This window comes from Electrona antarctica (assembly GCF_951216825.1).
Source record: "Electrona antarctica genome assembly, chromosome: 2".
NCBI lineage: Eukaryota > Metazoa > Chordata > Actinopteri > Myctophiformes > Myctophidae > Electrona > Electrona antarctica.
Genome location: NC_136807.1, coordinates 42,635,197 through 42,660,286, shown reverse-complemented (window position 1 = coordinate 42,660,286; position 25,090 = coordinate 42,635,197). Strand labels below are relative to the sequence as shown.

Below are 25,090 nucleotides of genomic sequence, written 5' to 3'. Positions count from 1 at the left end.
ACACACACACACACACACACGGTCGGTGCACATATGTCATGTCATAAATAGAGGCTGGATTAAAACACTTCATACCCTATTCAACCCTCAAAGGAGGAACACTTCCTCTGCTCTCAATGTCTTCATTTGTGTTCAGAAGGCGGTGGCCTTCCCTACATCCTCCCGGCTGTCTTTGGTCTCTGTCAGTGGTGTATCTCCATTGCCCAGCTTGATCTCTACTTTGTTTCTCTTGGCGAACATCTGGCTGATCTCCAGGAAAGTCTTGTTCTTGGTCTCTGGGACCACCAGCCAGATGTAGACCAGCGTCATCAGGCAGATGAAGGAAAAGATGATGAAGCTGTAGGGTCCAAGGAACCTCTGGGGAGGTAAGGGGACCAGGGATGGAAATGTGATCAGTTTGTTCTTAGATGTTATGTTCTAAGAATGCAGTGAATAAACAGCTTGGGGATATAAACACTACACCCCCACCAAATGATGAAGGGGGCGAGTTACTGGAAGATTTTATACTTTTCAGGCATGTTGTGTTTTCCGTTGATAAAACATTGCCTTTTACACCACGCACAAGGTCCTCATTTTTGACATTTGGCTGCAGGTTGATAGAGGAAGTAAACATGTGAAGGATGGATGTTTATAGTATCTCCCCTGGCGTCTATTTTCCAAAACACCCTCAATGTCAAAGCTGTTCGTAATATACTACTATTATTTTCCTTCATCAACCTGTGCTGTGCTGATTTTCCTTCCTAGTTTTTCCAAGTTAGAGCTGGTTCAGAGTCATGGATTACATATTGTGCAATTGCAGTCGCACCCCACCGCCCCAAGAATGGTAATTGTACACAGCTATAGTTAGTGAAATTATAGTAATTATATTGTAGACACATACGAAATGGGGAATTACACAGAAATATGTTCGAAGGGAGAAGAATGCATTTTCTTTCATAAACACCACTTCACATAACTTATCAACAAATAATGATTGAAACAATGGTTACTTCAACTTCACATCTGTTACCGTATATCTTCCAGTGGAAGTAGTCTTATAGTAGCCTAACTATGAGATCAAATTTGTGAGTTATTTAAATGATTATGTTGCTCATTACAATTATTATATGGAGCTTAACACTAATTGATTTCATTAAAAAAACACATTTTCAACCATTGTGACACTGACCTCTAGGAAAGGGAAGACTAGACCAACAGTGAAGTTAGACAGCCAGTGCACAGATCCTGCCACCATGAAAGCAGCTGGCCTGGATGACTGCCTGAACATCTCGGTGGTCACCACGTAAGGAATGGGACCTGGAACGCACATGTGGTCAACCACAAACCCAAACACTTTGGAGATCATCATCATCATGGTCTGGCAGTGACTATTACACGGAATTACGCTCATACATTAAACAACTGAGCTAAACTTTTTGACATGTATTATTAAATGTCTAGTCGCATCCAAACAACACTTTAGCTAATGGACCACCAGGTTGTAATCAACAACTTTTGTTAGACTTACTAGGCCCTATGGCATGTCCAATGACGTAGATGATGACACAGGCGATGCTGACATAGGGCATCCAGGAGACACTCTCCTGTCAAACCACAGACCATTATTATTTATCAAACATGTTTATGAGGTTTGTTTTAAGCCATAACAAGCAAGCGAATTAATATACTCAATGGGTTTCCAGGGTATTATGATATAAATGTCGTCACTCTAACATGTGTGGTTAAACCACAGATTTGCTACATCCCAGTTGTCTGTTCTTTGTTTTGAAATCTGCCTAATCCATTAACATGCCAAGACTTATGAGATTGGTGAGTTGCATATATGCACTGTCTGTCTGTCTGTCTGTCTGTCTGTCTGTCTGTCTGAGTAAAAAATCTAGAGATTCAAGAGAAGGAAGTGGTTTTATTTGTCACTCACTCATACAGGTAAAAACATGCGAAATGTTGGTTGGACATGTAACGCAAAAGTTTTTACTAACACAACAATCCTACTATAAACGCACAAAATCTCTCTCCGTCTGTCCTTCTGTAGTTCACGTACCTCGAGAACTGTCTCAAACCCGAGGGAGTACAGTTGAGTCGGTCTACGGCCATATATAGGCATTTATGGATCCAACTGCTATTCACAAAACCCTATTGCGCTGAATATAAGACTAGACCAGATCAGAAAATCCCCATATGTAGTATGCTGATGTCATTAATATCATATAACGTCATAGACTGGCCTAAACTCCATATTTGGGCATGCCTGACACGGAACTCCATATGGGCATAAATAGGTACTATGATAATGGGTATAATGAGTATTGCAAAATTGGGTGGGCAATTAGGCCAGTGCCCAATAATGGAGTTTGGTGCCCCTGGTCGAGTCGATTTGATAGGTAGCTGTCCAGAACTAACCTGACTCCGCCAGATGGGGCAGCAGAGAGTACACTGGGTTCCCCGGAACCCAGTGTACTCTCTGCTGCCCCATCTGGCGGAGTCAGGTTAGTCCAGAACTGCCGGTTTGACCGTTATGCCCATACTGATAGATCACCATAAGAGGCAGATGGACAAACAGGCTGTAGTAGCTATAATATAACAAGATCAAAATATAATTACCGGTATGATAACTAAAACATTATAAAAATATTTAGATAAGATGAAAATAAGTAAAGGTAAAAAGTATGATAAAAACTAGAAAAAGTGCCCCTCGGGGCACAGGTCTCCACCAAGCCAGGTCAGGTTGTGGTAGCCTCGCGTTGCGATACTAATATACCACTGCGCTAAATCCGCCTCGGGGCATATGCATATGCAATAGGTGCGGGTTTAGTGTGGCTGCGCCAGGCTAAGGCTGTGGCCTCCTGGTGGCGCTATAATAGGCCAATGTGAAAAGGGTGCCATTTCTTCATACGCCTTTGATGGCAATTGGATGATTTGAGGCATTTTGTTCCAAAAATGTGTGTTTGCAAAAATCAACCTATTGGTGGCGCAATAACAGGCCAATGTGAAAAGGGTGGGATATATTCCTCAGCCTAGTAAGAAAATGTGTGAAAGATTTCACGTAAATTGCATGCTGCGTTCATGATTTGAGGCTTTTGTTCACAACAGGGCAATCTTGCAAACTGTGAAAGCCAATTATAGCCAATTAGGATGGAATATGAAATATCGGACAGATCCGACTTGAGCACATGACCATAGAGATACTGTGTAACGATTTGTGAGATTTTTGGACAGAATCTGGAGGAGTAATATAAAAAAAAGTCGGCCTCCTGGTGGCGCTATAAAAGGCAGATGCGGAAAAGGTTTGTCCTTGGCCTCTAGGGAGTGTGCATGCAACGTTTCACGCAGATCGGTGCAGTTTTAGGTAAAAAATGTGAAAAGCTGCCTCATGGTGGCGCTATAACAGGCCGTTCTGGAAAATGTGGGGCAGAGGTTCATCGTTGGCATCCAGGGAGTGTGTGTGCAAAGTTTGGCATCGACCGGGTTAACGGTGCCGGAGATTAGCTGGTAACGGACGGACGGAAGGACGGACACACACACACACACACACACACACGGACGGAGTGCAAAACATACTCTCTCCCCATGCCTTCGGCCTGGTGGAGACAATAAACACAAGTATGACCTACTGTATAACCTGTATCTTTTTCACTTCACAAAAAAGAGAGGGGGGGGGGTGTAGAGAACACCCCTGGTTTTATGGTCTCTTGATCACATTACCAAATACCAAGCACCTTTTTTATTGCTGTGTTATAAAACACAGCCACAAGAGGGTGGAAGAGTAACATTTGAGGGTGTTTACTTAGTGTAGTGATTCGTACCTGGAAGCTGAGCGCTATGGTGAGCAAAACACAGGCTGCACAGCAGATTGCAAAACCGATGAGAAGAAGCAGCCGCCTCCCTGTGGCCTCCACTATGAAGACCTGTGATTTGACATGAAATTACCTGCAGTAATTGAAGTGGAATTCCAGAATAATCATCCATCGCCAACATCAACATTAAAATCAACCAATATAGTGAGCATCAGAGGAGCAACAAAATATGAATGTGATCCCAGAATGATTAGAGAGAACTGCTAATGCATGAAACAGGGGACAAGAGCAAATAGGAGGGGTAGGGGAGAACGGGGTAAGATGAGCCAGCGTTTAAGTTACCCTCTTTATCTAGAAAACTAGAAAACTGTGTTGCCATGTGACCTTAAATCTAGTAAGCATCCATAATTTACACCTGGCTGTGAAGTTGGGAAGCACATGGGGAAAGTTAGAAAACATTCTTTTACACAAAAAAAACGTTTTTGTCGGTCAAAGTAAAATTTCGACACATCATGTAAAATGACTGTTATACAAAGCAAAATGTACCTAGGTCTAAAATGTAATATCATACACGTTGATGATTTGCCAATGGATAGAACCATGTGAATCATTTAGCAATTAAATTGTCTGAAGTAGCTTATTCTAGTCATTGTTTTCTAAAATGGTGGCTATGGGTAAGATGAGCCAATGTCCGGGGGTAAATTGAGTCAATGGGAATCACTATTCATATTTTTTTATTAAGTCTTTGCTACTCAAATTATACTGAATGACCTTTAATCTGCATGTACATACTCATTTAAGAGAAGTTTGCAATATTGTATTAACAATATTGCAAATATAAGGTTCTGAATAACAAACTTTATTTAATTGTCTTAATATTGTTTAAATAATAAATAAACAAATAAATAAGACAATTTGCAAAAGGGAACACTGTTATTATATTATCATTGATAAGTGAATACATTATCTGTTCAAGTTTAAGCTTTTAACATTAAAATATCATGTGGTTCGACTTGCCCCTCGACTTGGATCAACTTACCCCTTACCTGGGGCAAATTGAGCCACATGACCACTCTTTTTAAAAAGGTCATATTTTCATGGCCCTTTGTCATAGATGCTTACTCATCATTTCAATTGATAGAAGACATCCTGAAATATGGGTAGATCATTAGATTTTACTTCCATCTCATTTTGCCTTGCTTCCAGGACAACTTAAGCAAAAAGTGGTTCATCTTACCCCGTTCTCCCCTACAATATAATATTATTTTATTCTACATGTTTAATGTAATGTAACAAAGCAGGAAAAGGCAGGAGAGCAGATCTGTTTCAGGGGGAAAGGGGGCATGTGATATAGTTTAACAAGAAGTCAGAAATGTTCTTTCCATCTTTGACTATGCTGAGAACAGTATACAGTAAACAGTAAAACAGTATAGACGTCACACCTCATAAAACCTTAACCGTTGATTCTGCTGAATGACTGATTGATTGACTGCATGAATAGCTTACATACCGCAGCTATGGTCATGAAGACATTCACAGATCCAGTGCCCACTGTGACGTACTGGATGTCCTTCTGATTTACACCTGCGGAGGCATAGATGCTATCTGCGTAGTAGTAGATCTGAGAAACAGGGTGAGATGTGGTGTGGTTACATAAGTAGTGGATGGGTGGATTGGTTTAGGGACGGTTCAATATAAAAGAGGGGAGGTTCATGTTCATGTTCACCTTTGTCCATGGACTATGGTATAATTAATATCACTCTGCAATAGAAAGAAGTAGAATGGAGCTATTTAAAGGAAAGTAGCTCCATATGCTTTGTCAGCCAGCTGCACAATACACTACACTGTGTTTCAAAAGTCCCCCTGCTGGCCTAGGATCAAACTGCATCGCCTCCTCTCTTATAGCTTCCCCCGACTGCATCAGTAAAGGAGAATGAATTATGAATTAAATTGAGCCGTAGACTGCTGCTTATATTCATAAAACGAAACATAAATAACGCCAATCTAGAGCCGCTACAATTTACAGTTACGATTTACAATTTAGGCATTTAGCAGACGCTCTTAATCCAGAGCGACTAAGTAAGCAAGAACAGAACAACACATGGGTATTACATCAAATGCATAGAAATAATCTAAGAACTAAGAACCTAACATCCATCCAACAACATTAAAATATCTGTGACAATGTAACTATACAATGAAACTACAAGTATACACTAGAATGATATGTCCACATAAATTATTATGCTATCTAAATGACATATTTTAGCCTTTGCATACGCCTGTCATCAAGGCTAGGGTAAGTGCTACGGCAAGTGCTGCGTGCTAAGGTGGAGTCTGAAGAGATGAGTTTTCAGACTACGCTGGAAGATTGGGAGTGAGTCTGCAGTTCTGCTACTACTGAAGCAACGACACTGTGGGCCAAGGACAAGGGTCAAGGATGCTGCGCATGGTCAGGTGTCTCACCGCGTTCACCCCTGACAGCTGCTGCCCCATGTTCATGATGATGATGGAGACCAGCTGCCATCGGAGGGAGGGCTGGGACAGCAGGCTGAAGACAGACAGATGGCCCTCCGCCCGCTCCGACTGGTCCTCCAGACGCATCTCGGAGAGTTCCTCCTCCACATCCTCCCAGCCACGCAGACTCTGCAGAGCTGAGGGAGTGTAGGGGGAACATTGTCGTGTCACTGGGTATGTTTATCTCTTTATTTGAGAGTTTTTGTAGCTATATTATGTCATACTCTCTCTCTCTCTCTCTCTCTCTCTCTCTCTCTATCTCTCTCTCTCTCTCTCTCTCTCTCTCTCTCTCTCTCTCCAAAAAGCATGGTTTGTGTGCTGTGTTCTTGCCTATTCTTGCATTCTTCTCATCTCCTCTCTGGATGAGCATGTACCTGGGACTCTCTGGGAACAAAGGCAGCAGCAGCAGCTCTATCAAGGCAGGGATACCTGTCAGACCTAGCATGATGGGCCAGCCTGGGGAGAAAACAGCGATAGTTTGACTCAGCACAAAACAACAGCAACAATATACACCGCAACAATATATACCCCAAACACTGACCCTACAAAGCCAAAGAGCACAGACTGCACAGTACAGACTGTTCCATGAAAAACCAATGAAAAGTATAGTTGTGAAATTGAGAAAAGTAATTTCAAAATGTATCTCCACACTAACCAAATAGTTTAAAACAAAAAAAACATACTGATAGCCCATTGTTCAGTGTCAGGCAGCTATGACCACATTTTCACTGATATGAAATAAAACTATACAGTACTTATACTCATAACGTTTGCTCTAAGCTACAGGGCAGAATAAGAGGAGTCAACTTTTAAATCAATCAACATTTGGATATAACAAGGCTTTTGCTGTCATAAAATCACCCAGCTCACTGGCTTGCTGTGAGACAAGACCAGGTGTGCCTTTGGAGTTGTAATAAACAACATAGTACGTTTTTGTGCATTCGTTTCACTATTCCACATTATTATTATATTTTTGATGAAAAAATTGCCGTTGTGAGCTTGTAGATCTGCTATTTGAATACAGATGTGCCTTGCGATTGTGACTTGGCCATTGGTGTGCCTTGGGCACAACAAGTTTGAAATGCACTGACTGACAAAGCTATTTCCACTGTGAGATGCGCCACCATTACCTCCACTGTTGCCCAGTATGTGCCTTATGCCCAGCACCTGAGCACTGAGGATGCCGATGGTGATGAAAAGCTGTGGTACAATCCCAATGGCTCCTCTGAGGTTCTTTGGAGCGAGCTCACCCAGATACATAGGCACCACATTGGACGACAAACCTGTAGATGCAATATAAGACCATTTCAGATACAAAATAGAAAACATCTAAATTATTTAGAAAATAGCCAGCTCAGTGAGCTTTTAGATCTGCTTTCTTGACCTGCTTTCTCCCTGCCTATGCCTAAAATGTTGATGCCAGAGTGGTGGTTAAAAAACTAATATGTAACATACTACTATCTTTTATGTAACGTCACCCGGTTCCCAGTCAATCTGAGTCATTGGGATACGTGACCATTTAGGTTCTTCTGACCTGCACAGATACCCACTAGAATCCTGGCCACGATGATGATCTCATAGGATTGTGCGACTTCACTCACTCCCATCATCACAGCAGGAATGATGGAGAATATGTTGTTGAACAGAAGGGTGCCCTTCCTGCCATGAAGTAAAAAGGAATGATAGAATCTATGTAGACCACTGTGTTTATTGTTATTTATGTTTTTGTATTATAAGAGTATCACATCAAGAAATTCCTTTGAAACAGAAACAAGAAGAATTTATGAATTATTACATAATTCAAAAAAGTTTGCATGATTACTAATAAGAAAAACGAAATGAGGTATTGTACTTTACTAGCCTGGTAGATTGTAACAAATCGTTACCAATGTGATACAATAAAATATTACCTTCCCAACTTGTTAACCAATGGCGCTACCATCAGAGAGCCAAAGAAACCCCCCATGGGGTACATGGACACTGACAGAGACCACAGCAGAGTCAGGAAGGTCTCTTCCATTGGCTTACCATAACGATCCACATAGGTGGAGTTATAGAACTGCTGCATGAACTGGAGAGAGCAGAACAAAACCTGAGCCGGATTTATACTTATAGGTGCTTCAAGTGATGATATACTGTAGCTCTTAAAGGACCACTTCACGACTTTTCAACCTATCTTCATATAGTAGGTCCTCACTAATAATCATGAAAAAATGGCAGAATTTCTTTCTACTCAGTCTGTGTCTCATAGGAGGGCTGTGGGCAGTTGCAATGCGAAAATGGAAGCCATCGTTCTCACGATAATGAAAATCTAAACATTTTTGTAAAAATATCTTGTTTAAAAAATAATCTGCCTAATGATGATGTCATTGGAAGACGGTTTCTAAACTGCCCACAGCCCTCCTATGAGACACAGACTGAGTAGGAAAAAATCGTGCCATTTTATCATGATTATTAGTGAGGACCTATTATATGAAGATACGTTGAAAAGTGGTGAAGTGGTCCTTTAAGTAAACAGAATATGCCTTTTCTGGTGGATTACGAATTTCATCCAATAAGGAGAGGGAAGATCAATTATCAGCTTGTGTTTCCAGTTCCAAATTTGTCTCCTTGATTATTTGTTTCATCCCTTCAAATTCCACTTGTATAACCTGTATCCTGCATCTCTCTCCTGATGTATGAAATTGGTATCCCAGCCTGAAGATTTATTTTCTGTTTACCAAAGACCTAGAGAGACTGGGTAACAATTAGGGTCTCCCCGTCCCTCCAGCTTTTTAGTAAACATACAATAAATGTGATAGTTGGGATACCAATTTCATCCAATCAGGATTAAGGATACAGGATAAACATGCAAAATCCATAGAGATGAACCAAAGAATGAGTAGACGAATGTAGAAGTGGAACACTATAAAAAATTGAAGCGAATAAATGGAGGAAATTGGTGATGGTAACCGAGCTGAAAATATATTTTCTATTTATTAAAGAGCTGGAGAGATGAGAGGCCCATATTACTGAACAAACAATGGAGAACACTTTATATAAAATAGGCATTATAGGTATGCATTATAGATATGCACAACATCAGAATCTATTTGGCATAACAATAATGGATAAAGCGAGACAATACAATAGACAAACTATTCATATAATGCTACATATTCTGCCATATGATGTTAGGTATTTATTTATTGATATTCTGTACATTGGTCCCATACTTGACCCTATATAATATTGTGCAATCCTGTTAATATAATCGTGACTTCAATGAGATAAAGGTTGACTTACTGGAGATGGAGAGTTGACCACAGCAACATTGTAACCATATTGGAAAGATGAACCAAAGGCAGATATCAGTGTTGCCAGGGCCAGCACAGCAGTTAATCTCTGCCAGAGACATCAGTATAAATGATTAATTAACATCATTAATAGAACTCATATCTTGGATGTCAACATTAACCACTTACTGTAAACCCTATATTCTTAGTTCCCCAGGGGTCTATATTTGGTCCCCTCCTTTTTTACCCTCCCCACCAAATATCTTTGCCGAAAAGAGGCGATCTACAAGCTCACAACGCCTTGCAACGTGACACGATGTGAGCTTGTGGCTCTGTTATTTTCACCCAATGCTCGCCTATTATAATGACATACCCAGAATAGACGCACGGATTCAAAGTGGTTAAAACTATCCATGATTATGCTGAACATGGCCAAACAATTACTGACAAAATAATTAAGCAGGTAATAGTGCTTTTCACACACTGTGATTCTAACTCACCCCTCTCCTCTCCACAGGTTCCCCTGGGTCCTTGTCTTCTTTCATGGCTGAATTTAGTCCTACTCTCACTGTTGTTGTCACTCAGTAATAAAAGGTACAGTACAGTGTGGCTCGACCACTGGATTCAAGATGCCCTTTGGACATGGGATATCAGAGAGCGCAGCAACGTTTACTGCAGTACTCTGTAGTGTTCATTAATTATGTGTTGAACGAATTTGTAGATAACTCTCTGTAAAGTTTTGCATGTGTACATGCTGTGTTCGTGACTACATTATGTTGATAAAGGATAATCCAACGGTAAGATATATTGGCACCTTTAAACTGTACAGATCTGCAATCAGCAGTAATCTTGTTTATCATGTTACAATACAATAAAAATAAAATGTGTCTAACTTCATTGCACATCCCCCAGAGGGCGGGATTGCACAATAGGCTTTTGTTTATAAAATATAATGTATTTTCACCATCTCAGTAAAGGAATTAGTTTTATGTTGTGGATAAAAGCAGGCTACTGGGCATAAAATAAAAGATCACAGCTCTGAAACATCTTGTTGTTTGGGCCATGTATTGCATTAATTCTTATCTTGCTCACACTGTGTGTGTGTGTGTGTGTGTGTGTGTGTGTGTGTGTGTGTGTGTGTGTGTGTGTGTGTGTGTGTGTGTGTGTGTGTGTGTGTGTGTCATAATAGAATGTCCCTGAGGCTAGGCAGGATAAAAATGGATGCTTTGTGGTTTGGGGCCACCCTACTAAGAAGCAACTGCTAATGTAAATACCTCTTGCCCGTGGGTACAGTGAATAATTGGGCATTGGAGAATGGCTCAGAGAAACACAACGGATGATAATTCAAAAATGGAAAACTGTAGGTTATTAAATCCATGTACAAGTACATCCCGCGATACACATGGATTGGTGCGAGTCCATCACATATACATGAGTATTTCACAATGGGTGGGATGTGTATCCCCCGTTCCCCACTTGCATGGCCCGAGTAGGCCTGGCGCCCAAAGGGCACCGGCCTAGTAGTTCTAATGACCAGATACATTGTCCGAACATTCTCTACACCACCACTGAGGGAAAAGGTGTCACGTAGCAAAACTATTCCCTCACCTTGGGTGGTTAATGTTTTTTGGCACATCAACACAGCCTCATGAACGATCTGTCATCAATAAAGGATAGCCATTAACAAGGCATGCAAGGTCAACAAGGTCATCTCTTGCAGTATAGATGCCCCCCTTTCACACCAATGAATTAAACAAGTGGGACACGAGCCGGGAGGAGAGATAAACCACTGTCCTTAAGTGTTTCCATGGGTTAAAGCTGCTTCAATGTCAGCCAAATCTGTCAACCTCTTCACTGGAATAACTACTAGGAGCCACATACTGCATTCCTACTGCATTAAAAGAATGCAATATGTGTCATTCCACCATTCATCATCTGGAGAACCTCAAGGACAAAAATGTGGTCCACATCATTAGCATAAAGACTGTTCACTCCATCTTGCTATAGTATCCTGTGTTCTGCCGTGGTACAATTCAAAGAAATGTTGTGCCTGGGACTCCGATACAAGATTTGTTTGTGTTGTTAAAATGTTTCAAAAATACTTTCACATCTGGTATATAACTTATATTTAATGTTTATCTAATTAATCTTATTGCTTGTCACCAATAAGAAAGGATCATCAAGATGTCATTGGATCTAGAAATACGAATTTAAGAGGTCTGGAGAACTATGAAAGGAATCTCCTCTGGTACTGTCACCAGTGAGGGCTCAGTGGGTTCATTGGTATGCATTCTGTCTGCTTTGTGGCATGTTGCTAAGTTGGGTGGCAGGAAGCCAAAAAAAAACTGCTCTCAAAGGAGAAGTGAGGCTTTACATATCACTCAACGGCATCAGTTTTCAGAGTATAGACCCTATTTTTTACAGTCTATGGTATAGACCAGGGGTTCCCAAAGTGCGGTCCAGGGACCCCCACGGGTCCTTGAGGGAGCTCCAAGGGGTCCCCAGCTAAATGATAGTTAGGAACCAAATGGAGCCTTATGGGTCTGTAACTCTGAGTGTACAATGTTATACACTCTCAGACTCAAGAGTTAAATTAACATTGATTTTATAATATACATTGGGGGTCGCAGAGATAGAAATGCCATTAAATGGGGGTCTGTAGCCTAATGCATGTCAAACTGCGGGTCCTTGAAATTAAACGGGTTGAGAATCACTGCTAGAGCTGTAAAAATCTCCTCTCATGGGGGCCCTGGCATATATATTTTACAACTGGGGGTCCATGGGCTAATTAGTGTCAATTTGGGGGTCCTTGACATGAAAAAGTTTGGGAACCTGATGTCACTTCACATGGCCACATCATCAAATGATTGAAACTTTATTGTTCTGGCTGAAGACGTTCTGCATCTACAGCAAGAAAAACAAGTTGCAACTCTAGTCATGGATCGAAGAATCAATAGGTTTGGAGTGAAATCTTACCAGTCTCAAAAATCTCATAAAGACAGTCAATATCTAAATACAATTTTGAAAGAATGATGAGTTAATTCACCCCAATGTATTTATTAAAGTATGAGTGATTGGAGCAGCTTCTGTATAGCTGAAAAATGTAAACAAGGCATTCTTGTCCCTACATCATAATTCAATTATACAGTTAATATATATTAGGCTTGGCAGTCTACATTTCTTATGCATTCATTTTGTGCTGTGCTAGACAAAGTACGTGCCAAAGCCATGTGACATAAAGTTTATCTAGAAATCAAAGTCCACAAATCCACTGTTCTGTGGTATGTAAAAAGCTTAAGCTACTTTGCCCATTCCCCGCAGCATAAAGGCATTATCATTTATTAATTAAGTCAATAATGTATTATATGCCAAGAACGTTACTGGATTTTGGAGATCGCAGAGCTGCGGAAAGCTCAGAAAAAAACCAAAAACATTTTACAGAGCACCATTTAGCAACAAAAACTTGCTGATCAGGGGTAACATGATACACACCACATCAGTGCACAAAGTAGAATATAAACATAAAAAAATGCATTATTACAAGGACTGATATTAAGATAAAAAAATATATAACCACCATAAAAAAGTACAATCTAGAGTAGTTTCACAGGAATAGGCTAACCCTAAACTTTAAAAGCTCTTTCACTACATATAAAAAAAACAAGCACAAACTGTATTTACAATACATCTAATGTGTTCCATGTGGCCAAATTATATCGGAGATCAAGTAATAGAATCCTATTTGAAGCATCATAAGCCGGATTTATGCTTAGTTGCGCAGCAGTGTCACTCACAAAAATACAGATCTACAGTCTCACAGACACAGACACAGCACAGCACGATCTGTTGAGCTTGTAGATCTGCTATTTTGGTGCGCAACAGCAAAAAAGCAGCAAAAATAAGCCTAAATCAGGCTGTACATGCACCAAGGTCCTCATCCTCCAAAGTGCATGTGGTGTGGGTATACAGTACATACATATAAAGTACGTCCCCTAAGGCAGATGTGCATGCACATGCAGAATTTCCACAGCCATCTTTGCAGGCACTTGCTCTAATGAGGCTGGTGCTGAGCTGGTGCTCTTCTCCAACCCTTCATCATTTTCCTCATGTCCTCCCCAACCACAAGAAATGATCCATTGGCCCGGGCTCAGCTAGTGCCCTCTTCCGTCACTACAGGAGGCCTTTGGGGAGAGTCTTGTGAGCTGGGAGACCCTGTTCGGCACTTACAGCAGCAGCAGAGCATTGCAGAGAGACGAGCGCGGATGGGCTGGGTGCACAGAACAAACATGATGCAGTTCGCCGCTCCCTGGAACGTGTTGCCAATGCCCTGGAGGACAAGATGGAAAGCATTAAATGTTAACAGTAATGATTCAGGGGAGTTCCCCTCATTAATGTATGGTAATTCACTGTAATTACGGTATGCAAACATGGCTTTGCATACAAGTTCAATATTCTAAACACAAGTGTAAATAAACATATTATTGGACGTCACTGTTCGAAAATTCAGAACTGTGCTCTGGGAGCACTCAGAGAGAAAAGCTACGTTGTCTCGAGCATCTGAACAACAGAGGCGTAAGTCATTGTAAAATGCGATGGTTGCGGGTTGTCTTTTACTGTAGACCAGTGGTATCATGCTCGTAGAACGCAGTACCACACTGTGGTACCAAAAAAGGTGTGACGTGCACGCCCAGGTACGGAACGGAACGGTGCACGCGCATGCACGCTAGAACGCGTCCCCCTAGATTCAAGATGACGTGCACGCCCAGGTACGGAACGGAACGGTGCACGCGCATGCACGCTAGAACGCGTCCCCCTAGATTCAAGAGAAGATGCACCTAACCTCGGGTCACAAGACTTTCCAAGACGCACAAAGTACCCAGTGGTCTAGGTTTACTGGCGGTGGGCACTCCACCCCTTATTTTCACGCTGTGTCAAGTACCGTGCTCAAATCAAATGGCTACTACTTTGCATAACATGTTGAAAATGTTTGTTGCACACGTTGCAAAACGTTTGCAACACGTTGCAACATGTTTGCACACGTTGCAACATGTTTGCACACGTTGCAAATGTTGTTAAAAATGTTTACAAGGTAAGCAACACAGCAGTATGGCTCCAGTAGGCTACTGCTTCTGTGGTGTTCTGCACGCAATAATAATGCCTCTTTCACCGTCAAAGAAGAGATTCGTCCAAAGCAAACTTTTTAGTTTCGCTACTGCAGCGCAGTAGAGAAGTTTGTCTGATTATTTAAAGTCTACTTTTGTGTATGCGTGTCTCAAACTCTCATACAATATAAACAATGAATAGGCCTATAGGCTTAAGGCTCATACATAGTCTGGATTTTCGGTGGTTAGGTGACCACCAAACTACAACATGACGTCACGAGCCGCGGTGAAGAGCAAACCACCGCCACCGCTCCAGCCCTTCTCTCTGTTTTTACTCACCACCGCTCAACGTTATTTCAGCTCCGGTGGTCAGCTCACCACCGGAGCGGTGGTCACCTCACCACCGAAAATCCAGACTATGAATAGGCCTTAAGGCTATCAGCTGTTCTGTTCGCATGCCATGCGCACTTGTAGGCGCGTGCACGAGAGTGTATGTGTGTGCGTGTCACGTAATTAAAATGCAGTGGTACCGGAAAAAAAGATCACCATTACACCACTGCTGTAGACAGTAGTCAACATGATGTTTATGCATGATATAAATGAACATTAATTTGAATGAATGCTGAAAGTGTCAACATTGGTCTGGTTGTTCCGTAAAATAACTGAAATTGCACCACTGTAAAGGAAACAGTGCTGATTCATAAGACAACACAGATCTAGGGCATCATTTCAAAAGAATGCGGCACAACACGTTTATCTCAGTTATCTTGTTGAAAATAACTTTGTTCTGTATTGTATGTGCTTAAGGACATTGTTTCTGACGGTGGCGGGCAGAAACCTTGTATCTACATTACAACTATTAATGTTTTGTTTTTTAAGATTAGTTTTCGTCTTTTTGCCTTTATTGATAGGGAACAGTAGACAAACAGGAAAGGGGGAGTGACACGCGGCAAAGGCCGTCGGGCTCGGGAGTCGAACCCGCGGGACGCCGTCGAGCTGGCTCTCAGCCTAGGTGCCCAGACGGTTTAACTAACCATCCGGGTATTCATGTTTTTTTTAATATATTTTTTCTTAATACTTTGTACGCTTTGTATGCGGAGACACCGTTTTGGAAATACAAGGTTTCTGCCCAACAGCAACGATATGCTGGAGCTCAAGTTCAACTCACATGCAGAGTGACAAGTGCTGGGTTCTGCCTGGCAGGGGAGCCCACTAGCATCAGTACAAAGCGCACTGAGCTCCAAATACGCAGGGCAATGAAGATGATAGGGATGAGGGTGAGCTTCCTGTCAGCCATGGAAGAGTTGATGGACAGAGGGCTGCTGGCCAAGAGTGGACGGTACTCAGACAGGGCTGCATGCTAAATGAGGCACATGACAAGTTAAGACTTCTGCTAAACTATGAAAGTAATAATGATGATAAGCAGAATGTAAACGTAATTCACGTTCTATGATGAAAATGTTGAATATCTACAAAGTGCAACATTCAGGATTTGTCTAATGTGTTGTTGTTTTACTTTACATGGCTTCGACATGGGTCACATAGGCACAATGTGTTTTGAAACATTATCATAACAAGACTTATTCAGACCACAGAAGGTAGAAGTCCGAAATTTGAGTTTGAGTTCTTACTGCTCTGTGGATGTGCCTCTTGATCAGAATGTAGAGGACAGGGAGCGTGATGTAAGCCAGGACTTCCCAGATCTTCCCCGTCAGAAACATCCACAGCACATGGTCGGGAGCCTGGATCTTCACCCAGCACCACCCTACGGACACCTCGGATGCATCGAACCCAATCTTATTAAGGCACAGAGCTGCAGTAGTAACGGCCAATGGAACACCCCAACTAGACAGGAAACAGAAGGAACCAATTGAAATGTTGCAAAACTTCCTAAAAAATCAGCTTCTTAGCAGTTCACCAGATCAGCTTGTGGTAAATTGAACCGGCATAAAATCCATCATGTGTTTAATCATGAGTGTATTTTGCTCATGTGTTGTATTCTGCACTATTGTGTAGTTTTTTTTTGTTGCACAAAATGTGCACTCCTAAAATCATTACAAATTTACCTCAATGTAGGGAACAATATTGGTAAGATTTGCACTTGTTTATTCTTAAACCTCAACCTCTAAAAGAGGCCTTTTACTCCAATGGAGGGGGACGTTGGAAGCATACTAGGGCCTTTACTGTTCCTAATATACAGTATGTAAACGACATAACATCAGCTTGTGACTGCAACTTGACTCTGCACTGCTGGTCTCGGACAGGAACAAACTGCAGGTTGAAAAGGCCCTCAGCTCTGAACTAGGTAGAATCTGCACCTGGCTCGCGGATAACAAACTATCTTTACAGTTTACACCTGGAAAAAACTGAATCCATTCTTTTTGGATCAAATAGTAATCTCAGCAAAGCAGATGGCTTCTTGGTTAGAGTGGGTGACAACACGAAAATATGAATTACCTACCTAGGTTCCATCCTGGAGGCAAATCTTTCCGGTGATAATATGGCCACCAACATGATAAAAAAAGTCAACCAAAGAACAAGATTCCTATAGAGGATCTCCTCACTGGTCGACAAAAACCCCTTGAAGACCCTAACAGGAGCTCTCGTACAAGGTTCGACTATGCATGCACCTCTTGGTACCACAGCACCTCAAAAGGCCCCAGACTTCCCAAAACAAACTGGTCAGGCTACTTGGCCTCACTCCCCGAACCCACCTCAGGCTTAGGGTTGACGACAGAGTACACCATCTTGAAATGGGTCTGGTCCACAAGATTGGCTACACCACCAAGATACCCATGTACCTTAATGTCAACAAAGTTAATGTCAACGAAGTCCACACCCATAACTCAAGAGGGAGTTCAACAAACCTAAATTAATTTCGCTCCTATGCCACCAAAATGTGGAACGTCCTACCAACATGTCATTAAGACATGCAAATCCCTTGACTCCTTCAAAACCGATCTCAAAGGGCACCTACGGACGGCTGCAATTCGAAACTCGAAACTCGTAAAATCTGAATCCCCCACCCAACCCTTTTCCCCTCACTGTTTATGTTTTTTCCCTTTTTACCTTCTTTTATGATGATTTCCTGTGTTTGGATATATAGAAGTGTATATTTGTACGTCTCTAAATGTTCTGATGAATTGAAAATGGTGGACCCTATTGTAAACAAGTGTAATGCTTTATGGTGTCGTCCACAGTTAACAGTTTTTGTATTGAATTGTGCTTGAAACGTACTGTAATTCTGCAAACTGTTAATAAATACTGCAATCGGCCTGGGCCGTGGCTCAGTGGTCCAGGCACCTTGGCTGGTAATCCAGTCTGGCAGTGTGCCACGGGTTCGAGGGCCTTTACTGCATGTCACCCCATCTCTCTCCGCATTTCCTGTCAGCCTACTCTACTGTTTATCCCTCCATAAAAACTATTACAAATAAATAAAAAATAAAATGGCGAAAGCCACAAAAAAGCATTAAGAAATACTAGTAGTGACATAAACAATAAGTTAACATAAAATGTTGCATTGATCAAGAGTAGTGGGAGAAAATGTTTGTGCTGGCTGATCAGAGCCAAATATAACCTACTACATCCAGGGACATGGTCATCACCACTCTGGCTCTGATCGCTCTGATAACCAATTAACCAATCACAGCGTGAGGTGCATGCGCACAGATCTGATTCTAAATTCTTGTCTTCTACGTTCTACCTCCAGGTAAATGTACGACTGCGAAAAATAGTTATTCATATGTCCTTACCAATCACCCCAGCATGCTAATTTTGTTAAGAAACATTCCAACTAATTAAAACTCGTATAAATTGAATTGCAGTAGCAAAGTAATATAGCCCATGTATATTAGTCCCCTACTTACCTGACGATGTGGAAAAACAACACCAAGCTGTCTGCAAGTCTTTGGTTGGATCTTACGATGAAAACGTACAGGTAAATGGCTATAGCAACAGTCCAGAAAAAAGAGCTTGTATTTGCAAATGTAGATATTGCTCCTTGGGCGACACAGTCTTTAGAATCAGACTTAAAAACCTTCCAGACTCCATATGCGTATGACGTTGCAGACAGCCAGTCTGCAACTGACAGATATACCAGAAGTTTTCTTGGAGTTGTCCTCAAATCTGACCAAAATATGTATACAAATATAATGAGGGAAGAACCTAAAAACGAGAGAGCGCACGAAATCAAAACAAGCACTTTTACCGAAGTGTACACAACAGTCTCAGTCTGGTTTAGATCCATTACTTAATTTGAGAAATTGAGACTGCATGTGTGACGTTTGTTCTCGTCAGGCTCTGGTTCTCGTCAACTTGAGCACACGCGACCGCGTATTAATAACACATGCAAGGCTGTTTACAAAATGCTCTTCCGGACAAGCAGCAGCTAGGCTACACTATTTAATTTCCACAACCGAAATCCTCCCAGTTGAAGTTCCCACATAATTAATATCACATGCGAGTTATTATTACACTACATCAATAACAACCAGGGCCAGCCGACTAGTGAGTGAGTGAGCCCATCCATATCGCCGTACGGAGTTTCTTCATAACAGGCAGCAATGCATTCCTTACAGTGGGAAGTCAGACAAAACTTATTTAGTCCTAATGATGTTTAACTCCTCCCTTCCTATCCTTTTTAAGACATTCACCCGGAACCCAAAGCAAAGGAGGAGGTCTAAGGGAGGTTCCTGCTTGGCTGCAGAGAGACTGCAAAGACCAAACTGCACCAATGCAACTATAGAAGTCGCAAGTTCGCAACTCCTTGATTGATTGAAAAGGTTATTAACAGTTTGTAGAATGGGTACAGTATAAAGTTCAAGGTAAGTACAGGTCAATACAAAATCTGCTAAAGAGGATAAAACCAGAAAAAGCACTAAGACTTGTTTACATAAGGGTCCTCCATTTTCAAAACAATAGATTATACAAGACTATACAAATATACACTTATATGCAAAAAACAACAACAAACATAATAATAATAACTAGAAAAAGTGCCCTTCTGGGCACAGGTCTCCACCAGGAGGATAGGACTGTGTGAGATGTTTGTCAAAATGTTTAGGAGTAATATAAACATGTTTGCCTTTGATGGCAATTGGATGATTTGAGGCATTTTGTTCCAAAAATGTGTTTAGCAAAAATCAACCTGTTGGTGGCGCTATAACAGACCAATGTGAAAAGGGTGGGATATATTCCTCAGCCTAGTAAGAAAATGTGTGAAAGATTTCACGTAAATTGCATGCTGCGTTCATGATTTGAGGCTTTTGTTCAAAACGGGGCAATCTTGCAAACTGTGAAAGCCAATTATAGCCAATTAGGATGAAATATGAAATATCGGACAGATCCGACTTGAGCACATGACCATAGTGATACTGTGTAACGATTTGCGAGATTTTTGGACAGATTCTGGAGGAGTAATATCAAAACATGTGTTTTACAAAAGTCGGCCTCCTGGTGGCGCTATAAAAGGCAGATGCGGAAAATGCAGGTCAAAGGTTTGTCCTTGGCCTCTGGGAGTGTGCATGCAACGTTTCACGCAGATCGGTGCAGTTTTAGGTAAAAAATGTGAAAAGCTGCCTCATGGTGGCGCTATAACAGGCCGTTCTGGAAAATGCGGGGCAGAGGTTCATTGTTGGCATCCAGGGAGTGTGTGTGCAAAGTTTGGCATCGACCGGGTTAACGGTGCCGGAGATTAGCTGGTAACGGACGGACGGAAGGACGGACGGACGGACGGACGGACACACACACACACACACACACACACACACACGGACGGAGTGCAAAACATACTCTCTCCCCATGCCTTCGGCCTGGTGGAGACAAGGACGGAGTGCAAAACATACTCTCTCCCCATGCCTTCGGCCTGGTGGAGACAATAATAACAAAACATACTCTCTCCCCATGCCTTCGGCCTGGTGGAGACAATAATAATAATACAATTTATAAATAAATAAATCAGATACACGGTTAGAAAAGAAGGGAAAATATGTACAGTGTAGAAAAATAGGGGGGGGTGACTTTAACTTTTCTACAGGGGCAGTTTCGAATTGCAGACACCCGTAAGTGCTCTTTGAGAGCGGTTTTGAAGGAGTCTACGGATTCACATTCCTTAACGGCTGTTCGTAGGGCGTTCCACATTTTAGTGGTATATAGGAGCGAAATGAATTTAACCCCTTGTTTGTGGAACTCCCTCTGGTGTTGTGGGTGTGGACTTCGTTGACATTAAGGAAGTATTTAGACAGGTACATGGGTATCTTAGTGGTGTAGCGAATCTGTACTCTGTCGTAACCCTAAGCCATTCTAACCTATCAAAATGAACGAGGGTTCATGGGAAGGGTGAGGTTCTGGGAGTAAGGCCAAGTAGTAGCCTGAACAGTTTGTTTTGGGATGTCTGGAGTCTTGTTTTAGGGCCTTTGGGGTGCTGTGCAGTGGTACCAAGAGGTTTGATTGATTGATTGTTTGATTTATTAACAGTTTTGCAGAAATTCAGTACATTTCAAGTACAACTCAATACAACAACTGTTAACTGTGAGTGTACGACACCATAAAGCATTACAGTTGTTTACAATAGGGCCCACCATTTTCAATTCATCAAAGGTGCATGCATAGTCAAAGAAACCTTGTATGAGGGCTCCTGTTAGGGTCTTCAAGGTGTTTTTGCTGACCAGTGACGGCAGTGAGGAGATCCTGTACAAGAATCTTGTTCTTTGGTTGACCTTTTTGATTACAGATAGGTAGCCATATCACAGGAAAGATTTGCCTCCAGAATGGAAGGTAATTTTGTCTTTTTTTGAGGGGCGCTCGCCCCTCCTATATTCTGCTATTAGTGTACATTTTTGTCTTACACAAACATTAAATTCCCATTGACAATGAATGGAGAATTTACGTCATATGTGGACGAGCAAATATTTGTAATATTGTTACCCATTTTAACTGAGAAGCCGTCGGCCTTGCTGAGATTACTATTTGATCCAAAGAGAATGGATTCAGTTTTTCCCAGGTGTTAAGTTAGATTGTTATCAGCGAGCCACGTGCACATTCTACCAAGTTCAGAGCTGATGAGGGTCTTTTCAACCTGCAATTTATCCCTGTCATCCGCAAACAGGAACAAATTGTAGTCACAAGCTGATGTCATGTCGTTTTGTCAACTGCCATTGCCAATTGGGCAATTTTATCTAATCTGACTTTTAACTTTCTTATCTAGATATGCAAATATCAAAATCAATAAAATACATCTATGATTGTCTTGATCCAAGGCTAGGCCTACCATACAGTATATTGCACCTTTTACCCTAATGCTGCAGTGCATAACCCTACAACCTATCCCTATTCCTTAAAGTTTAAACTTTAGTCTAACCCTATCCCCCCCCAACTAAACCCCTATCTATCACTTGAAAGACGTGACTGTCACCGTGACTCTGCAGGAAACCAGACAACCAGTATTGAAAGCAGAACTACTGGTTAGGCTACCCTAGCCTACTAGACAGTCACACTGTGTCTAATTTCTTCCCCCACATGATCTCTGCTGGTTTGATAGTGTAAGAACCTTTTTGAAGATGATCAAAGAAGATCACTACAAAAACGATGACATATATTTCAATACTGTATTCAAACTGTATTCGGTAGTAAGAATGCTGTTATGTCATAGGGACGTGCTGACCATTGGAAATCTGGGACAACTCCCGAATGTCCGGTCCATTTCAGGCCGAACCAGGCTGGCCGTTTTAGGCCGAACCAGGCCGGCCATTTTAGGCCAGCCTGCCCCATTTCCTATTTTGTTGTTGCTATTTAGTTTACTTATTTTTTTAAATTATTATATTGAGGTTTCGAAGATCTCACAAATCTGCATGTCACAAACTAAAAGCTTGGAATAAGTATATTCAGATAGGAATTATTAATTGTTTGTTTAGTAACACAGGTCTCCAAATCTCCCCAGCTCTGGTGAGAAATGATGGGAGTACCCAGAATTCCATGCTAGAAGGCTTTCTTACCTTTATGTGTAGTTGTTACGTCACCAAAGAGATCCAGGTGTTATTTTGTGCAAAAGCGCATTATTGGCTATTTCCCCTACCATAAGCCCTCAATGAATTGAATTGAATGGCGCTATGGGGTGTTATGCTAATTTGCTTATTTCCATAGCTCAAAAATCAACTTTACTACTTATTTCGATGGAAATGAGTGAATTAGCACAAAAAACCAACCCCCATTGAGGGCTTATATTAGGGGAAATAGCCAATAATGCACTTTTGCACAAAATAACACCTGGACCTCTTTGTTGGGGACATAACTACAAATAAAGGTAAGAAAGCCTTCTAGCATGGAATTCTCCTTTAATAACTTTTTTACTATCTGAAATGCAAGTGTGGTAACCTGGTAGTTCAGAACCAAGCAACAGACCATGGAATACTGCATTGTCTCTTGGATAATATTTCCATGTAAGCTTTGCTCTGCATGTTTTAGATGCGGTGTGATGATTTAACATTCTGAAAAAGGAATGATTAACAACATACATTATACAATATTTATTACAAATTAATGACACAGATTCCTTTGCCTCCAGAAGATTGACTCTATACAAACATAATTATACAGAACTATGTTAAACAAGGTTCAGGGTTGTACTTTATTGTTACATCTTGTGTACAGGTACTTAAGAGTGAAACTTAATTTTTTTGGCTTCCTTCAGACCCACTGCTGGCTTATACCCACTGAGAAACCCACTTCACCGTCAGTTTCCCACCAAAGTCTTTATATCTAACCCAATACACATTACTCTCCCTTCCAAGTGATTGTAGTCTGACAGTTATCATTCAGCTCATTGGGTTTACGTTGCTCGGACAGTGTTATATGCTAGCCTTTACTGTCTGTAAAATCTGCAAAACAATCCCTAATATTTTGGAGTTTGGAGACATTGAACGTGTAATTTAATGTGCTTCGCCAGTGGCGTTAAGGTTAAACCAGTGACGGTATAGGATTCCTCTGGTCTCATAGTACTGCAGCCCCCCAGTAAAACTGCGACCCCTTTTCGTGTTTGCAGCAATGCAGTGGCGCAGAGCTTTACAAAGGACTGCAGAGTTTTGCTTTACTCCAGCCTGCATGCAATGAACACTACTTCGTCACAGTATCTTCCAAGATACCAAGCTCAGTTGTATAGAGATTCATAACTGTTTTTATGAATATTATCAATTACATTTTTACATTATAATTAACAATTTCCATCATAAATCAACAGATACAAGATTTTGAGGCCAAAAGTTACTGGAATTAATCGTTTTCAAAGCCTACCTTGTAATACAATACAATAGAATACCTTACTATATGAGACTGAGCAAGTGTTTTCTTTGTGTGATTGCACAGCTACATTTGTACTAACAAAACAATCTAAACCAACTTTAACTAACTATGTGCTTTGTGCTGATTCAGACAGGTTGGCCCATGCTAATTAGGCCTCTAGACAGTGCTTTAATGTGAACATAATCTCCAGATTTGTGATGTGGAGAATATAGACTGTAAAACTGTTAAAAGTATTTTAGACATGTGAACACAACGCATGTGACATGCATTCTGTAAGTCACATGAGTCTAGAACTGACCACATAAGCATACAGGGTAGTTGGCATAATTAATCACATACAGTAACTGCTAATATTTGCAGTGAGAAAATGACCACAAATATGAATGTATATTAACAGAAATGAAAATATTTGACACAATTAACGAATGACCAAAAACAAAACATATACTCAAAGTTGTTATTAAAATGCTTTCCATAATTCTTTAAGGAAAATAAATGTAGGTTATCTGTTGGATTGCTGCACTGTGATGAGTCTGATGACCTAAAAAAACCATTATGTCCAAGTATGCTTTTGTGTCACAAGAGGGCAGTATCACACAAGTACAATGCCTTACACAAGTTTGTTCATAAGCATCAAACAAATGGTTACATTCTCAGTAGCTAAATTCTCCCACCACTGCATCAGGTCATGAACTTGACATTCATTTGAATTGAGACACTGCAGAGTGACTATAGTGCAATTGTGGTGATTATTAATGTATTTGTACTGTAAACCCTCTGCGTACAAACCACATCATGTCCCCTATGTGTGACAGTAATGCTCTGAATTGATTTGACATTATATCAACATTAAAATAAACAACAGGGCCTGGTTTTACTGCCTGTCAGAGTCAGTACACACAATTCTTTTGACGTTCCATCTTTCACCTTCTGTCAACAAACATTTAACCCTTGATGGGTCCGTATTCCATGGCCTCTTAGTGCGAAGAGTTTCTGCGGCAGTATACTTGCTGATTGCTTCGTTCTCACTCCTCACAACAACCAGCTAAGACACTGCCAGAGAAACACCCGCAGCAGGCATCGTATCCAGCTCCACCAGCAGGCTCAT

General features: G+C 41.2%; 2 protein-coding genes across 3 annotated transcripts; both read right to left on the bottom strand.

Moving 5' to 3' along the window:
- Positions 1–30: 30 nt before the first annotated feature.
- slc2a5 (solute carrier family 2 member 5) lies at positions 31–10,232 on the bottom strand. The gene is made up of 12 exons (XM_079496008.1): positions 10,087–10,232; positions 9,597–9,695; positions 8,222–8,382; positions 7,846–7,970; positions 7,442–7,594; positions 6,642–6,767; positions 6,261–6,448; positions 5,305–5,415; positions 3,804–3,905; positions 1,508–1,583; positions 1,169–1,296; positions 31–357 (listed from the first exon to the last, which is right to left on the bottom strand). The coding sequence occupies exons 1-12, from the start codon at positions 10,129–10,131 to the stop codon at positions 133–135; spliced, it is 1,539 nt and encodes a 512-aa protein (XP_079352134.1). The 5' UTR covers positions 10,132–10,232; the 3' UTR covers positions 31–132.
- A 2,215-nt stretch (positions 10,233–12,447) lies between these two features.
- Positions 12,448–19,290, bottom strand: gpr157 (G protein-coupled receptor 157). Of its 2 annotated transcripts, none has more exons than XM_079527193.1 (4): positions 18,555–19,290; positions 16,320–16,533; positions 15,857–16,048; positions 12,448–13,913 (listed from the first exon to the last, which is right to left on the bottom strand). In XM_079527193.1, the coding sequence occupies exons 1-4, from the start codon at positions 18,932–18,934 to the stop codon at positions 13,734–13,736; spliced, it is 966 nt and encodes a 321-aa protein (XP_079383319.1). In that variant the 5' UTR covers positions 18,935–19,290; the 3' UTR covers positions 12,448–13,733. The 2 variants fall into 2 exon arrangements, with proteins under 2 accessions (XP_079383319.1, XP_079383320.1); XM_079527194.1 differs by lacking the exon at positions 18,555–19,290 and adding an exon at positions 17,926–18,161.
- Between the last annotated feature and the right edge of the window lie 5,800 nt (positions 19,291–25,090).

Coding starts and splice junctions, on each gene's coding strand:
- slc2a5 (XM_079496008.1), bottom strand. CDS start 10,131: ATGAAAGAAGACAAGGACCCAGGGGAACCTGTGGAGAGGAGAGGG. Junction 1,584..3,803: donor CCATAGCGCTCAGCTTCCAG/GTACGAATCACT, acceptor GTGGTTTGACAG/GAGAGTGTCTCCTGGATGCC. Junction 358..1,168: donor TAGTCTTCCCTTTCCTAGAG/GTCAGTGTCACA, acceptor TTACCTCCCCAG/AGGTTCCTTGGACCCTACAG.
- gpr157 (XM_079527193.1), bottom strand. CDS start 18,934: ATGGATCTAAACCAGACTGAGACTGTTGTGTACACTTCGGTAAAAGTG. Junction 16,049..16,319: donor AGAGGCACATCCACAGAGCA/GTAAGAACTCAA, acceptor TGCCTCATTTAG/CATGCAGCCCTGTCTGAGTA. Junction 13,914..15,856: donor CAGCACTTGTCACTCTGCAT/GTGAGTTGAACT, acceptor CTTGTCCTCCAG/GGCATTGGCAACACGTTCCA.